The sequence below is a fragment of the Doryrhamphus excisus genome, linkage group LG9 (genome assembly GCF_037039965.1).
Source record: "Doryrhamphus excisus strain RoL-2023G ecotype Guam linkage group LG9, RoL_Dexc_Guam_v1.1, whole genome shotgun sequence".
NCBI classification, from domain to species: domain Eukaryota; kingdom Metazoa; phylum Chordata; class Actinopteri; order Syngnathiformes; family Syngnathidae; genus Doryrhamphus; species Doryrhamphus excisus.
The window spans coordinates 22,870,560-22,889,179 of record NC_136365.1 but is presented as its reverse complement, the minus strand read 5'-3'; the positions used below and the strand labels follow the sequence as shown (position 1 = coordinate 22,889,179).

Genomic DNA, 18,620 nt, shown 5'->3' with positions numbered 1-18,620 from the left:
GGTGGCAGCTGTTGTTTGCGCTCCACTTGTACACCCGTGTGGTGGCAAAACAATAGAGCCATCCTCACACAAACGCAAGCACGCGCACGCACGCACGCACGCACGCACGCACGCACGCACACGCACGCACCCTCACCAAGTGGTTTGTGAGTGCCAGCAGAAAAAGAAAAGAGCAAAAATGATATGAAGCTGTGGACAGTTTCATTTAGGACCCCTGACCTACTGTGTGTCTCTGTGTGTGTGTGTCTGTGTGTGCGCCTATCTATATCTGGGAAGCCAACAAAGTCAGCCAAATACTAGAAAGAGCTCTCAGTATGATGAAGAATTATTAATAGAAGAATTAATAGAAGAACAATTAATATTATGAATTTCAATGAGATAGAACAATTACCCTTGTTTTGGCAAATATCACAATAATGTTGACCATTTTAGAATTGTAAGAGAATCAAGTAGTATTTGTTTTTCAAGAAAAATGTTCTCACTATTACACAAATACCTTTTGTGTTGAATTTACACACTACTGCCGCTCCCTCGCCAGATATGATCTTATCATATATCTATCAAATAGTCAAATTTTTTGTGCTACGTTTGTGCCGTTTTGTGCAATTAAAATGAACATTTGCGCTGCTTTTGTTTTAGACTTATTACAGTTTATCACATCGGTCAACCAGCCCCCAGACATGTTCTGAATTGAACCAAAGTGTCATTTTTTTTGTGCTACATTTGTGCTGTTTTGTGCAGTTAAAATGAGCGTTTTTGCTGCTTTCGAAAACATGTCCTTGTAAAATGTGATACTGCTAATGAATGAGAGTGCTGATGGCAGACAAATATCCTTATCTTTCTTGTATCATGTAAAGGCTTGGTAGTTAGCGGTTCCATGATCATCGTGGCGATACTGCTGTGTGCGTGTCCTGAGGATGACGCTAGAGTAAAGGTAACGAGTAGCATCTGTCGTGTTTTCACAGCTGACTTTTGGGTGTTTAATTGGGTGATTAATGGGGGAAAAATTAAGGTTTGTGTCCAGGATAAGGAATTTTAAATCTGTGTTGATGTGACATACAATAGTTGCATCATAGTTACAGGCTTTTGGTACCTGTGTCTGTGGAATAGATCCTGAAGCTTTTATCCCAGAAGCCACAGAGCAGGATGAAGCGGTTGTCGGCCGTCACCATGAAACACTGCGAGCTGATCTGAATGCTCTGGTCGAGAAGGTCCGAGATCTGCCGCCGGTGACTTCCTATGTTGCTGGCTGAGGGGAGATAGAGGAAGACACACAATAATAAAAAACAGAAACAGGGCCCAGCAACACATGGCTGTGGAGTTTTCAAGGGGACCTATTATGCTCATTTTTCCACCCTTTGAATTGAGTTGTGGTCTCTTATAGAGCAGCTACACACAAGAACCCACACAGAAAACTGTCTCGATCTTCCAGAATCTGTACCTATTCCAGCTGTATTTCCTTGGATTTGTGCTTCCTACATAACTCCTTTTCAAACTGAGCGTTTCGGGTAAATCAATGCGTTATTTAACATTTGTGTTTGACAAGAAACAGGAAGAAGTCTCCTCCAGTGCATCACAAACATCACAAGTGCAGCCTCTCCTCCTCATCAACAACAAGTCGTAAAGGAAGAGAGGCGGCCATATTTGTCCTGACAGCCCGTCCATAGCGTATTCTCAATCGTGCATTATTACCGCATTCATATTCATTCCTGCTGACAAGCGTCGTCTCCCTGCGCTCGATTTAAAGCAAAGAGGATGCAGAGAAGCGAATGAGGTGGATGGAGGACAAAGGTGGGGGTGTTGATGATGAAATAGTGGGCCTAGGCTCACAGCTCATTGCATTCCAATTTGCATGCAAATGGCGCAGAAGCAGGGCCTACATCATGACGAGTCAGGACACGGCTCTGCAGTCCAGGACACACTCTTTCATGCACAAAGCTGGAGCAATGGTTCCCAAAGTGGGGTACGTCAATTGCCATGGGGGTACGTGAATAAAAATGAAACAACTATTGGCGTCTCATACTCAAAACTCAGAGTGGGCCTGAACGCCTCAGTGTGAGGAGCGCACAGCGGGAAGGACACAGCGGCAAGTTGTTCCTTGCTCTGTGAGCATCATATCAAGAAACAAGTGAATGACTTTGTGCATGAAGTGTTTCATCTTGAAGATGTCCTTTATATGAGTGATCCAATTCATCCCCACAACGAGGCTTTATTGACGGTTGTATGTATTGCTGTATTTCAGAGACTATTAAGAAAGGGGTAGTGGTTCTTTTAGACTTGGGACACCATGGAAAGATTCCAGTCAGATCTTGACACTTCATGCTCAACAAGCAGGATCAAAACTAGCAAACTGCTGTCAGTGCTGCTCCAGCTTTTTCTAAAATGGTGCATTCAGGTGCACCTCCTGGGGCACACATGCAGCCCAAACTAGGTGATATTTCCAAAAACAAGCACCTGTTGCTCATACAACAATAAGACAATGTTGGCAAATGTTCTCGTTCTAACAGACATCAATGATAAACAAAGCTTTGACATGATTGGTCAGCTGTCCCCTTCTATTTGCTATGAAATGAATATGCAGACTTAAACCATAGCCAAGCTTCAATGAAGTCTATGCTAATGAAATGGATGGAATGGGAAGGATGCCAACATCAGAGAGGATAAAAAAAACATGCTAGGTTAATTGGCCACTCCAAATTGTCCATAGGTATGAATGTGGGTGGGAATGGTTGTTGGTCTATATGTGCCCTGGGATTGGCTGGCCACCAGTCCAGGGTGGACCCCGCCTCTCGTCAGAAGACAGCTGGGATAGGCTCCAGCACACCCGCGACCCCCATGAGGATAAGCGGTAGAAAATGAATGATAACTTATCTATTTATCGGAGCTCATGAGAAACTTTATTCTAATGTCACCCACAATGACTATAACATGAATGAACCAATAAATTATCTTCAATATTTCAAGTTCATAAGCATAATAAGGTTCATGTTTTTGAAGTGTGCAGGAGTGGGGGGTACATGGCTTCAGGTCAAATGTCGAAAGGGGTACGTAATTGTACAAAGTTTGGGAACCACTGAGCTAGAGTAAAAGGAAAGATCATTTCATGCAGGTATGACCTCCATGATGTCACAGCGTGCGCGCTAACGGCGTACCAATGAGGGGGTCGATCTCCACGGGAAGCTGGTACTGTTGGTCCTGCACAGCTGAGCTGGGATGACCTGTCAGGGGAGGAGGGAAAAGACAGATTGGATTATTATTACCGGAATTTATTACTGGGGGTCTTGCCGGGCAGGATGCTGTATTGGAAACATTACAGTCACACACTTATAGTCCTCAAGCAGGAGTCGTACAAGTGGTCGACTTCATTTTGACTGGGGTCGGGACTTTGTACTGATAAACACCACATTGTGGGACGAGTATTCGGTTTGGGGCCTGTGATCTTGAAATCTCCCTGCGCTGAGATTGCCGTCAATGTCAATTGACAAGCCCCACAGCATTGGACTGCCTCTCCATCAAAAGATGTTCATCTATTGGTGCGCCCACATGTCCTCATACACATTTTATTTCATCTTACAAAGAAAGGCAGCTGGGTGGCAGCAGGCAGGCCACCATGTCACATGACTCCAACTGGTCAGCCTTCACAAGCAATATGGCAGGAATATCACAGGTTTCTGGCCAATGTTGTGAAAGGGAAGAGGCTGATGTCTGCTAAGACTGTCACATTTGATTCAACCGCACCCGGTGACGCAGTCCCCTAAGTCCCCTAAAGCAATGGCCGCCAGACCGGACCTGAATACTTTGGGACTTAAAGTATAACCACAAGCAAGTATAAATCCCTGCTTGTGGGGCTTCATTGGCTTTGTATACACATGAAGAGGAGAAATAATAAATATGTAATACTGTACATACAGTAGGAATGCTTATGGCGAGTGGTTGTCTCGGAAATAAAAAGGAATGATTATATATATTGAAGAAAAACTTGGCTAACAACTACATTTGCGAAAACGCTTTTCTCTCCATTACGACGATGTCTCACCTGACAGGCCGTGCCACTTGTTCACAGCAAAGACGCGGCTAGCTGTGACGGTGACGACGGCGGCCGCCGTCAGGCCTGGCTGCGTGTTGGCGGCCACGTGAGTGACAGGAGAGTTGGATGGGAACTTGAGCACCATGATGACGTCCTGCTGCATCTGCTCCGTGAACATCAGCGGCGTCTGCAGGAGAAGATACTGTTGAAGGAGAGACATGACCAAGGATGGACGTGTGCCACATGAACGGGATGGAAAGCGGCGGAAGGAAGAAAAGAAAAAGACAGAAAGTTACGAGAGCAGGTTAGCAATGATGTCACTACAAGAACAAAGATTAGATGACAAGTTGGCCCAGAAGAAAATCATCAGATTCCTCTGAAAAAGGGCATAGTATCCCAGTCATGTAGGAGATCTTGGACTACAATATTTGCAGGAGTTCCTTTTTTGGCAGTAGATCCTTAAGAAGAAGCTTGCTTGGCCTCGCATTTTTACAGCACCTCCCAAAAAAAAAACAAAAAACGGCCAAGCACTCCTGTCATTTGGAAAATCTTTGACTGGACATAGTGCTTCTTGGCCTTCAGTCTTTAGCTTTTGAAGATGTGGCTCCAGAAACAATGACATTAGCCCTGAGCTACAAGGTGGAGGCGTGTCTGTGGAAGCATCTTGAGTTTGACCTGAGCAGCATTTAGCGTGTAAAAAGGAGTCAGATCAGTGTTTAACATCAATCAAAGATCCAGTCAAGCCGCTGTCTGTGTGTGTGTGTGTGTGTGTGTGTGCGTGTGTGCAAGACAGCTAAGTTGACACAGTGATTGTAATATTAGCAGTAACACGGCAGAGATGAGAGAGAGAATGTTAGAAGAGAAGAGAAATATGTAGGAAGGGTTCACATTAATGTTGAACTAAAAGACAAACATCTCCTTTGAATTAGCTCCAGTGTGTGTGTGTGTGTGTGCGTGTGTGTGTGTGTGTGCGTGTGTGTGTGGTGCTCCGCGTCCAGCTGTCAGCACCACAGGGACACCACACTAATAAGGACTCCAGGGGCCTTAGGTTCCATCACATACAGGCAGCCCTTAAAAGTGGCCACTTCACACTGTGCGCTGGCCTTTGCTCGGCGTCCAAGTCAGCAGGCTAATGTGCTGCAGCTCACTTTGGAAAAGAGAAATACACACGAGCAGCTTCATGACTTCCAAACATCAACGTGCAAGCGTGCATCTCAGGGTGCTAAAAAGAATACATCAAAAAATATCTTGGAAAAAAACCAAAGATACCATGAAGTCATAAGAATAAAACCTAATTCAGACATACTTTCCAAGTGCATTGTTCACTATGATATTTCCCATATATTTGGTTAAATTTTTTTAAAAAACATCACTTCCAATTAATATACACTTGCATTCCTTGGTCCTACCCACATTCATACCTATGGACAATTTGGAGTGGCCAATGAAGCTAACATGTTTTTGGACTGTGGGAGGAAACCGGAGTACCCGGAGAAAACCCACGCATGCACGGGAGAACATGCAAACTCTACACAGAGATGCCCAAGGTGTATTGCTGAATAAAAATGCAATAAAAAAAAAAGAAATGACTGTGGAAATATCATGATTGTGTCGAGTATTTATCATCCAATGAGTGGTATGTGTTAAAATATGGATAGGCATATTTCCCCTATCAAGCGTGAGAAAGAGAGGAATATCTGAAATAAAGCTTTGAAAATTGTATAGTCCGTATGAAAAATGACAAAATATTCTTAAAATGCGCACAGGCATGTTGGCCATATTAGAGTTGCGTCAAATATATCAATACTTCATGCTATCTGACTTCTATTGAAGGTGTTATACAAAAAAATACCAATATTGAGGTTTTCAGGTGTCCTGCAGATATCCCAAAAGTATTATATAGAATACAGCATGTACAAGAATTTATTTCACATGATTTGTCTTTCACATTTCCATTTTCCCGCTTGACTGGTTTGTCATTGTCATGAAGACACGACTACCTGCCTACTGAGCATCGTTTAAGGTGTGACCGCTACACATGCAGCGTACACACACGACTGTATTGCTGAATAGAAAAGACTTGCTTTTCGTCAGACAGCACAGATAACCAAAAGACAAGAGTTGACATTTAAGATGGTAAAAAAGAGAACATGCCAGGAACAGAGTGCTTGTGTGCACGAATGATAGAAACGTGTGCACGAGTGCCTTCTCACCACTTGCATCGCTGAGCTTCGAGGTGGGTGCGGCTCGATGAGGAGCTGGCATGGGGTCTGGCCGAAACTTCTGATTTGAGACTCCACAGCCTGAGAAAACGCACAGAATACATGGGAAGATGAAGCATTGCTGTAGAAAAACTTGATTAGAGAACACAAACATTAGCCCACCTTCATGCAATAGTACAGTTATAAGCATATGTACAGTATGCATTACTCTTTATGGTGGTTCATTGTTTCCGGATATGACTCTAATACGTCCTTTTAGAGGTAGGATTCCTTCTTCATAAATAGAATATTCGGATAGTCAGAGCATAGAAAACCTGTTCACCACGGTCCAAAAACACTTTTGAACATTAGTAGAGCTCTCTTTGCCTGAAATAACACTATCATCCAATATAATGGACATACGAGAAAATAAGACATTTAAGACGTAAATAAAACTTGTGCTCGTGTATAATTTTTCCCCTCCAGGACCTGAAAAGGGACAGACAAGAAGTTGGACATCAGGGGTTCCGAGTTGAGTTTCAGCTAGGGTTGGAATCTCTGTTTGGGCAGCTCTGTGTGGAGCTTGCATGTTCCCCAATGCGTGCATGGCTTTTCCCCAAGTACTCCAGCTTCCTCGCACGTTAGCTTAGCTTCATTCAGTGGGTCGCAATTAGTTTCTGTCTTGTCATGCACAGCGGACGGGGTCCATCATTCGTTCAGCGGAACACCGGAGCTTCAGGCGGTGCGGGGGCATCAAACGGTGGCCGGTGACGTGCGGATGTTGCGGCGGGCATCCCTCATGACCAAGGGCCCTGGTCTGTGTGGTAACAGCAGGGTTCTTCAACAGGACAACGCTGCAGTTCAATGCTGGCTGGACCAAGGACTTCTTCAGGGAGAATAACATCCCTTTTTTGGACCATCCCACATCTTCCCCTGATTGACATCCCATAGAGAAGATTTGGGGATGGATGGCAAGGGGAGTTGATAAAAAATGGCCATCAGTTCTTGGTGAAGCCATCTTCACCGCTTGGACCAGTGTTCCCAATATCCTCCTGGAAACACTGGCATCAAGCATGGCCAAAGCCATTTTTAAGTGATGAACAAGAACGCTGGAGCTACTCCTTACCGAGTCCTACTGAGAACTTTTTTTTCCTGGTTTGCAGATTTTTGTCATTATTGGAGCCATGGTTTTCCATGTTTGATCAGCTCATAGACGGCCTGTTTCACTTAATTGCTCTTTTCAATGAATGACTTTCTCAAAGTCTCACACCCCCTTCTTGCTTTTGAGTATTGCAGCTCTTCTTAAAACCTCATTAGGATCCAAATGTGCTAAATCTCCATTCCAGCTTAAGATTTTCGTCTGCTCTGTATCATACTACCTCAACCATCTAAAACAATCCACTGCATGAATGGAAAATGCACACAATACTTCAGATGAAGACTTTTTCCCAGCCTAGACAAACACTTCCATACTAATCCATCCTGCACAACCACACACACGCACACAGGCAGAGAGAGAGAAGAAGAGGGTGGTGCAGTAGGCTGGTTAGGTGCTGTTAATGAAGAGGTATAGCACCATAAATGTCAAAGTGGACACCAACCAAGCAGCCTCTGGACATTATCTCACAGCTCACTGTCAGCCCGGCTTGCACAACATGGTGGTGGGGGTGGTGGGGGTGGAAGAGGCTACGCCATCACAAGAGTCATCACAACTTAAAAAAAAGAAAAAAACAATTGTTCATCCTATAAAAGTACTTTGGATAAGAAAACTACTACACTGTGAAAAAAATGACACCATAACTAGGCAAGGGATTGAAAGCAATATTACTAATTAAATCTAACAACGTGAAAAGTTGAGTAAATATGACTTAATTACCTGATTAAATGACACAGATTCAAATAATAAAACAATAACTAAGGAAAACCACAAATTAGTTATCAATAAAGTATAAATATATGATACCAACCACAACATGGTGCAAAGTGCTGGACACGTGAAAACATCAAAACGTTGTCAATGGCTCGTAAAAGTTCTTTCAATCAAATAGAAATGAAATGAAAACAGAAATGAAAACTAAAGAATAAATGTGGTTTTTAAGATAAGCTTTAAAATGACACATACAATATAGATTACTCAAATGAAAATGCTTTCAAATATTGTTGAAAATGTTGTCAAAAGAGGTTAGGCGTGTTGGAAGTGGAACAGTCTTCCAGAAAATGTGCGACAATCCTCATTTTTGGCAATCTTCAAATCCAAGATATCACAACCCGAACTACTGTATTTCATCTGGGCTCTTCATTTCTCATCTTTTCTTTTGTGGACTGATTTATGGAGCTGTCTGGAATGATTGAATGTTTTTATGGAATGAGCTGGGATAGGCTCCAGCATGCCTGTGACCAGTGTGAGCGAAGTGAAGTGAAATATAGAAAATGGATGGATGGATGTATTTTATGATTGACCTGGTGTATGAATTGTGCTACATCCCGATGTAACCTATATAATGGATATATACATCAAAGAAACTTTTTCAACACAATTTCCAAACATTTGCCCCTTTGAAATGCCTTTGAGAGAGAACTTCAGTACATGCTTACGATATGAAAGTGTTAGGCCATATTTCCTAATGAAGAAAACATAAGATGCTATGAATAAAATGCCTGGCTATATTGCCATATTTTTAAAATAATAACAAATTTAATATAAGCGTTAATTCGCGGCATTGGTGAAAAATATTGCTAACATAACAGGAACGCTCACAAAAGTATTCAAATATAGATAAGAAATACTAAGAAAACAAATATTGAAAAATACATCAATGCAAGTTCCAGCAAAAGAGCAAAACCTGAAGCGGACTAACGACAAATAAGATTGTTTTAAGTCCAAACTAAATGGAAATGTGGAGAAGCATGAATCCTTCCTCCAATAAATCCAAGGTTACAAGAACGGCAGCTCAAACCCAGAGGATGGGAAAAGGCAGGTGACATGGAAATGACAAGGAGTGCAGCCGTTGCGTTAAAACAACAAAGCAGCACTGCACCCTGGAGTGTGTGTGGGAGTGACAGCTTGTGTGTGTCGGCTGAGTTGTGAGGGTCCGACTTGGCCCGAGCCCGTGAGAATGAGCTCATGCTTGTGGCGTCCATGTGCTATTTCCATGAGAAAGACGAGCCTGCACGCACAAACACATCACTGCTCGCACAAACGCTTCAATGGAGCCACTTTTTCAAATGTCAGAGGTGATAGCCTTCCTGCTGGAATTTGCAGTATGCTTTTATTGGGACGTACAGTGTGTATGTAGCTTTAATGCTAACCTGCACACTTTATATACTCGCTTTTTTTACACAAAACACAGCTCATTCATTTGTAAATACGATTTTTTTATGCCTTAATATTTATCTAGACTTATTTTACTTTTTGTCTCTCCTTTTAATTAGATTTTATTTTTTGTGCAATTTGTACTTATGCTACTTATGTCAGAGGTGGACAAACTCCAGCCCGGGGTCCACACGCTGCCCGCCAAGCGTTTGAATCTGGCCTGCCGGTTTCTTCCAAAGTATTTATACCTTTAACATACAAGCTGACAACATGATTTGCATCATGTAGTAAAGAGTCAATTGGACAACCTTTTGATGGTTTAAGTAGCTTTGACATGACATGACAACTACCTCACCCATGGGGCCAAACCAACACAAGTCAACACATACTGTCAAAAAGAAGGGACGTTCACATACTCCTTAATAGTCTCTTGATCGTCAATCCAATAGTCAAATCTTTACAAAAAACGGGGCTGGTCAGAGGTGGTATCATATCCATGAGAAAGGGGGTGAGGTCATGAAGACGCAATTTCCAAACCTACAGTATTTTATACATGGATTGAAATAGATATGACCTTCACACCAAAATGGCCGACTTCCTGTGCATTTCCTTCAGACTTTTTTGATGCAAGTGCAGTGTGGGCGCAAAGACCTAAATTCAGATTTAAACTAGAATAACTTCAGTTTTTACGTATGTAAAGACCTTCCTAACAGCCTTTGCTCGGCCAGAAGAACAACAACAATAGAAAAGACTTTTGTGTTGCGACTGAAAAGGAGCATTTGTTTTACGATGTTGACACAAAGTCATGCTTGAGCGCAAGTACTGAAAGAGATCCTTGAGAGTGCGGCGTCATGACCAAAAAGCTCTGCACAAGTGTGGGAAAACATGTCAAACCAGCACCCGCTCGGGGAGAACGTTCATCATGGAAGAGAAGGCTAACATTTTCCGCCGTGTCAGCGTGATAGCGAGAGTACGACGGGGCATCACTGAATATCACAAGGTCTGCCTGCGCAGAGTGCGGCATTTTGCTCAAGCTAATGCGTGGAAGCGACTCCTGAAAGATGCTCCACCCGTCTTCATTAAACTTGGCTCTGCTGACATTTACGAGGCTGCAGAGCGCCGACCGAGTGTCCCAGTCTAGGTCAGCCAGCCCCGTCCCACATGCCGCCGCGATGCTCGGGTGATTATACAGGGAGCCATCAGCAAGGCCAATCTCTTTTGGGGGCGCCGGCCCGTGTCTAATGAGGGTTTTCTATATTCTATACATTTAAATGGCAGAGACGCCCTCCACTTGATTTAGTCCGTCATGCCACAAGATGGATCTGCACGCACGCCACCTCCACACGCCCACACGGGCCCCGAAAACTAAGCACAGACAAAAAATACAACTCAACTAAACATTTATATCATATTTTGTACTATATTGTTTGTATAATGTCATCGCAAACAAGCAACAAAATTCATTTGGTTTAGGACATGTTTTCAAGATGGAAAAATATCGACATAATATTAAAGAGGTGAAGAGCACGGCCTTCACACAGGGGCCTCAAACGGCAGCCGTCTACGTGGAGATGTTGCAGGGGGGCATCCGTCATGCCTGAAGGCCCTGGTCTGTGTGGTAAGGACCGGCTTTTTCAACACTTGACAAATAATAATAATAATCTTAATAATTATAACAATCCCGTCATCTGAATCCAGTGGAGAACGATTGGGCATGGATTTAGAAAAATGGACATCAGTTCCGGACAGGAAGCCATCTTCAGCACCTGCAGCAACATTCCCACAAGCCTGCTGTAAACACTGGCTGAGATCATAGCACGCATGGCGGTGTCCATGTGGAACACTGCAGTGCACATTTCAGCACAACCCCATGTCCCTGCTTCCGTTTTAATTTCTAAATTCTGATATCATTCTACCAAAGGAAAATGATTGTGGACCACTGGTATAAGCCTTATTGTGTTGTGCAATATGGGCTCGTGTGATAATGCAAAGTACATCAAAGTACAATTCTTTCTCATGAAATACTGTATACGCTTTGCGGTTTTGAAGAAGTAGTGGATCTTTGAGAATTGGTCATTTCTAAAGTAGCCCCCAGGCTGAAAACATGTGAGCACCCCAGCTTTACCATAATCTAAAAGGTTCAGGTCTGTGCTCACTATTTTTTTTCTCTGTGTTAATAAGTACCATACATGTCAAAGTAGCACACACAACTTTCACACCCAAAGGCAACAGAGTAGTGTAATTGCTATTATATTATATTAATGATTATTATATGAAGTACATACAGAGCTGCTGGATGCTGACAAACTGATGATACTTCAACTGCCACTCGTGCCATCTTGTGAAGTTCATGAAGAAACCTCCAGAGGTTGACAACAGCCACACCTGATATTGCCAATGTTTGACACTAACTAGAGGACATGCCTGGCGGTTACGTGAACAGTGGCGTTAATGATGAACACGTCTATCGTGACAGGACGTCCGAAAAAGTCTCAAGAACACACAAATGCAAACCAACAGCAGGACAGCCATTTTGCTATGAAGCTGAAATGTTTCTTCCGAGATAACTCACCCAACTACACATGTTGCCACAATTACAACAACCAAGATGTCTGACATAAACATCTGCTAAGTGGAGACCCTGTTGACTATTTGCTTTTGGAGGCCATGCACCCGGTGACGATGGGAAACAGCAGAAGCGCAGAATTTGCTTATGTGCAAAATGAGTGATAAAATAAGTGCAAAACTACCTCCCTGGAAATGATTAGCTGGATTATGCAACGTGTCGGAAGTCAAACACAACACACTTGCTTGTACTTGCTCTGAGAAGATGAAGGTCTTGCGTGTGTGTTTGGATTGTGGCAGCTGCCACACAATAAGGTGGTAAAACCAAAGCAGTCAGGCAGGAAAACGGCATCGACTTCCCCCACTCCAGCACGGCTTCCGATCCAAAGCTTGCTAACAGCGATTCAACGTGAACACAAGCGTGCGTCTCACTGCCTTGACAAGAAACAGCCTCTGGGCCGGCTGTCACTCATTCATGGCCAACTTTTGGGACACTGGTGGTCTCAACGCTCCAAGACACCTCCTCCTCCGCAGCCAACACAACCAGCAGTGCCCGGGCATTGACAATGCCCAGGCCCCGGGACTGACTTCCAGCCCCTGCACCCACGGGTCATGCTTCCTAAATAGTTCCAGGCTTGGGGTGATTGAGCTCATTCTAGTGCTCAGACTAAAGGAAAGAAAGCGGTGAGCTCTGACTGAAACCTAACTTCAGATAACGCCTCTATTCAAACCACGCCATAACCGCCAGGCATGCGGTCTACAAAAGAAATAAGCACAAGTGGCTGATGTATATTTGATATAGTCACGTGCGGTACAGTGTACTATTGTATACAATCAACTGACTCAGCGGTGTACTCCTTTGTGCTATTACAATATTGGTTCTGTATGCAACATACCAGTATGTAAATAACCATTAGGCCACAGAGAGCTACACTTTCCTTTCCACTTACTTCAAAATCAAAAGGTTATACAATATTAAATATAATCAATACAACAAATGAGAAAGAATGACATTTACAGACGACGGTTGGAAGAGTTCCATCCCAAAAAAATAAAAGAGAAATCCTGTCAAGTGCGGCTTGCAAGTAAGCAAAGGGGACGCCATCATAAGCAAGCACTTTTTAGATACTAAATCACTTGATAGTACCTTGAATGTGTGTGCATGTATTTATGATCCACAGAAATAATGAAGAACCAGCCATCCATTACAGTGGACCATGTATGAACCAAGAGAGTGGGTAATGGGCTTGGACCCTGACTATGTGTGTGTGTGTGTGTGTGTGCAAATGGCTGCTACTGCCTGGTAATGAATCTGCATGAGTGTGTGTGTGTGTGTGTGTGTGTGTGTGTGTGTCCAGCACATCTGGATGGGAATTAGGGTGAATGAGGTGATAAATCAAAAATCCACCCCTGGTGCCAGTGAGGCTCCAGTCACTGAGCATGAAGGACATCGGAACACAGAGGGAAGAAGGCTGCTCGCTCTCCTTGTAAACGAGCATCTCAATCGCCATGCAACATTTGGACCGTTGCTTAAAACCTTGAACCATGGACGTCTTCAATATTTGCACCAGGTCACATTTAAGAGTGTCTGGATTTCACGGCAAAGTCTTCATACACACAAAGACTACTCTACGGCTAATCTACCTCTACTCCATCCCTGTTTCAGTCACTGCTACCGTGTCTTTGGGCAAGGATGCTCAAGTCCAGACATGCATTGTGGCTGCTTACTACTCCTGTTTTATCTTTCATTTCAAATCATTTTCTTAAATCTCTTAGAAAGGTGCTTAAAACGTTAAAACTTTTAAATGCCATTACAATGATTTGAAATATTTCATTGTACTTTCCATGTCATAAATAGGAAGTGAACAAATGTAACAGCACCAGATAGTAAAAGTACCAGAAGGAGGGGTACGATTGGATAAGCTTTGATTCTTCCTACTCCTTTTGGACTTGTGGAATCTGAATTGATTATATGATGCACTCAATTGTAACCTGATTCATGTTCAAATCAAATCCTACCATTGCCATTACCAAATATTAGTCAGATGATTGATGAAGTCAGATTAGTCCGATGAAGTCTCGGATACGTCTAAAATGAGCAACAAAACTGGCCTGACTTTTTTGGGGTACATACTCCTTCAGGACAAAAGTGCCTTATAGACTTCCTTTTGAAGTATTTTTGTTCCGTTCTTTGTCTGTACAGTATATGTGGATGCTAGGGTAGTACATGATGTACTATAGGGAAGGTAGCAAACTCGAAAGCTTTACGTTCATCCAGCCTCACCTCTCTCAGCATGGGGTCGCTGATGGAGTTCAGATTGACGGCGCCCTCATAGGTGAGATAGTAGAATACGTTGAGTGCTCTCGTGGCCTCGGGCCCCTGCTGCTTGTAGCCAAAGATCAGATCGATCCACTGGTGGAGCTGGCAGGACACAAACTCGCTCTCTAGAGCCTGGAAGAAGGATGAAAAGATGCCATGATTAAAAGCTGGTACAATCCAAGCTAAGATCTTCTATCCTATCCAACAAATACTGATGTTGCATCAAATATGAAGTGGACATAAAGTTCATTCTCTACTTGAGCTTCTGCACTATTTCATCGGTGGTTCCTCAATGGTCTGTCTTTGGCGTCCTCTGATTTGACTCTATTCAGTTGAAAACATGATTGATTATGTCTGTCAAGCTTCTCATTCATCCAGGTGATTGTATTCCTAAGGCATAGAATCCACTGCAATCTGAGAATGGGTCATTTATTTGGTCAACTTGCTTCTTCTAGCTGGAAATGACAATAGGAAGTGGGGAAAGACTGGAATAAGCGTTTTAAGAGGTTTTACAGTATTTTCACTTCGTTTTCAGCCTAACCCTTCATTTTTGCATTACACTGAGAGGAATGACTCAATGAAGACATAGTCATGCTTGAGATTATATCGCCTAGATTATCGAGAATGGTTCATAAAAATGTGATTCCATAAAACTGCCAGCAACATAAACAATTTGAAAATAAAACATGAAAATGACAAATATTTCCATGGAGTGCTCTAACATAACATCATCTTAATCTTCCACCACTTTCTTGTATCATTTCTAGTCATTACTTTCAACAGGTGAAAACACAGTCAGTTAGCTCGAAATGTGGCCATAAGGTGGCATGTACGCAAATAAAAGGGTACACTGGACAGAGCCTTGAGGAACACCAGATGAAACTAGAACTGGGGTACAGGATGAATTGTGCAGAATGAAACTTTTACATTGCTCCTGAATAATACAATTTGCCATCATTTAGCAACAACTTGGCTCAATTGCAAATTTCCACGCGCAAACAGCAGTAACTTGTCAAAGAAATGCAGCAGTCAGTTGCAGCTCCTTTGACACAACCTGGCAATGTTTTATATGGTGCAAAAAGCCCAGCGCATCCCCAACGGATCATACGGAGTGTGGAGCCATTGGAGTAGTTCATTTGGGAGCCACTGTGCCTTCTGTCTTTGTTCTTGCTGCTGCCGCCGTGTTGCTTATCTGTCGTCGTCTGAACGCTTTGCCTCCTCATTAGCCAGCCAAGGAGGGAAAAACATTTATGGTGCACTCATAAAAGGAGGCAGTTGTGTTAATTTGTGTAAAGCTGTCTGCACACAAAAGCCCTGTAAGCACGAGCAAATTAGAATGAGACAGCCCTTGATTGTCATTGCTGCCTTGTGTCACATTAATTTGTGGCAAAACATTAGCCTGTGCTACACTTAAATGGCAATTTATATCATTTACATTTTTATGGCAGCCACGAGGGCATCCTTCACTTAAATGTGACTTTCTGACAGTTCATTCCGACATTAATTCCTCCCCAATCTCTTAATTACTTGCTGCAATCAGTGAGGAAACCACGGGAGACAAACTCTGGCACAGGACTGGTTTTGGTTTCTCTTTCAGGCAAGTCAAAACTATCGAAAGGATTTTCCAGCGTCTCATCCATCATCTTTGCGTCTTCTATACATTCATACAGGCCACTCACTGAAACCTATTAGCTATTAGCTATTAGGAACTTTTTCTAAACTACTTCCAATTTCCTCTAAGACAGGAACGTATCAGTAAATATATACTTTATATATACTTTTACTTTTATGTTTGAGTGTTTTACTATTTTTTTACTTGGAGACACATGCTAATAGTTCAAATCATTGAACAAATACTTGAGTAAAGTTTTGGATCAATTTGAAATCTTTTTTTGATTTTTCAAATGAATATCTTAACCCGTTGATGGTTTTGAATGACTATAGTGAAGCTTCCGTTGGGTGTCATGATAGAAAACATATGAAGTCAGCATAAGTCATGACGATCCTTGACTCTGTGCCAGGTGAGTGTGTTTGAAAACGAGAAGCAGAAGGTCATGGGGGGAGGCAGGAAGTGAACTAGTGAGGTACGATCAGAAGAAAAAGAGGAAGCGTGATTATTGATGGGCCAATTAGCAGCCGATATGAGTGCCATCCCCATCCACAAGGCCTGCTGGGTAATTTATAAACATATTTTGAATGCCTTTATGTAAATTGGGGTGAGGGGGTGTACAAATCAGTGCAGCCCCAGGTTTCTGGTTTCTGGTTTCAGTCATTTGCTTTCCAAACAATGAGGTGGAATATTCTATATAGAAATATTCTAAACTCGAGACCACTTGTCTTTTGCAAAGCCAGTTTTGTTTTCCACGCTGGCTGTCGTATGAACGCCAATGAAAATACACCATGATGATCATGCCCAGGTTGTGTCACATTACTTTCCTGATCTGCCCTTTGAAGCGCTGTTCAGTCCAAAGCCAAAACCCAAAACAGCCCAAGAGACCAACACAGACGGACAGAGGCAGGGTGCCCCACAAATGAACACCGTTTTTCCCCACAGAGTTTTTTTGTGTTATTTGACCTTTATCCTGTAAAGATGGTAAAAACGACAGCCTGACTAAATAGCCTAACGTGAAGAGAAGTTCATATTCCGAGTAATACCCAAAATCTCTGTAGGTTTGAACAAGTCCAAATGAAGAAAAGCGCACAGCGAATACAACTTAAGAACCATTTTACATCCGTGCTAGACATGAAGCTGCACACCAGCTGCTTGTGCTGAGCGGGCTGTGTACGTACTTGACTTCCATTTTTTACATTTCTTATGCCTTCAATTGAAATGACTTCACCCTTCACAACCTCCTTACCACTTATTCTCCCACGTCACTCTTAAACTGTTTAGTTTTTTTTTTCCTAGTCATTCGATCCCTGGCATCAAGTCCCTGAGTTGACAAGTGCTCTGATTAAAGGGCTTATTGCTTCGCTGTCACACTGAAGCCAGCCTGGCCTGAAAGGGCTTCAAACATGAATGATGACGTAAGGAACAAGAACCCTCAGAGCGGCTCACAGAGCCTTTCCTTTATTCACATGCACCAGATAAGTGGTGTGTGTGTGTGTGTGTGTGTGTGTGTGCTGCTAATTAGTTAGGTCACAACTGTGAGAGTTGCAGTCGCTGGCAGTGGAACCCGAAACCTTAAAGCAAACCTTCCTTCTTTCCATCCCCGTGAAGAGAGATGGAAGCATGTCAAGGCACAGAATGAGCAGTGATTCATCATAACAAACATGTCATAGTGGATTTGCCCTCAGCTCCTTCCAAGCGGTCCAATTTACGGCACAGACTACAACGTAAACAACACTGATTGAGAAGTAAATGGGCGAAACTAATGGTAGCAGCACGTACACTCCATGCCAACACGGCCAGCTCCTTCCTTTCTGTTCATTTCATTCCTCATTTTCATGCATTCGCTTTTGTTTTCTGCAGGTAAAACTATACCTATTCTCTAGAAAATGTCTTTTTTCTTCAAATTTTTGTGACTGTGGATCCTGGATTCTTATGGGAACATTTTCTTTCATACATTTTGATATTCATGGGACCTTTTGGAATGAATTCCAAGCCGGGGTCCCACTGTATAGCTTTTCTAGAGCTTGTTAAATGTGAATTGTTAGATGCTACTGGATATTTGAATACCCTTCCAAATCAATCAAGACTATGGAAATGCTGGTGTTTGCCATCACGCCTGATCCGGCCCTGGCCCACTTCTGTGCAGCCTTAGAAAGTTCAACAGAAGCAGAAATCCAACAAGTGGCCATTTAGCAGGAGCCAAGATAAGAACACAGATGTGCCGGACTGACAATGACAAAAAGAAGAAGAAGACGGTCCACCACCGCAAGGAGCAGATTCATGTTGAACGATGGCATGGAGAGTGAGGCAAACAAGGTAGAAGGACAGCATTAGCGAGTGAGCGTGTCAGCAGCACGAGATCAGCACATTTCTCAGGCTGATGTCCCAAAAAAAGCGAGGAGGCTGAAGGATGGACTGGGGGCCCGGGTCGTAAAACACCACAGTAAACATGTCTGCCCTTACGTATGACAGTCCTCCTCCTCCTCCTTTGAGCGCCGTCTGACATTAACCAGATAAAGCTGAGATGGTTCCCATCCAACCACCAGGACGAGGACGAGGAGGGGGAAGATGAGCTAAGGCGG

The 18,620-nt window shown here is 43.0% G+C and overlaps 1 protein-coding gene across 9 annotated transcripts in view; it reads right to left on the bottom strand.

The window, feature by feature from the left end:
• Positions 1-18,620, bottom strand: part of lrba (LPS-responsive vesicle trafficking, beach and anchor containing) — a 139,011-nt gene that overhangs the window by 9,504 nt on the left and 110,887 nt on the right. For 4 of the 9 annotated variants that reach the window (XM_058091546.2, XM_058091545.2, XM_058091547.2 and 1 more), the window contains 5 exons: positions 14,391-14,558; positions 6,241-6,330; positions 4,037-4,229; positions 3,153-3,218; positions 1,094-1,249 (listed from right to left, as the gene is read on the bottom strand). In XM_058091546.2, the coding sequence (XP_057947529.2) occupies positions 1,094-1,249; positions 3,153-3,218; positions 4,037-4,229; positions 6,241-6,330; positions 14,391-14,558 (673 nt within the window). The other 5 variants (XM_058091549.2, XM_058091548.2, XM_058091551.2 and 2 more) reach the window with 2 other exon arrangements.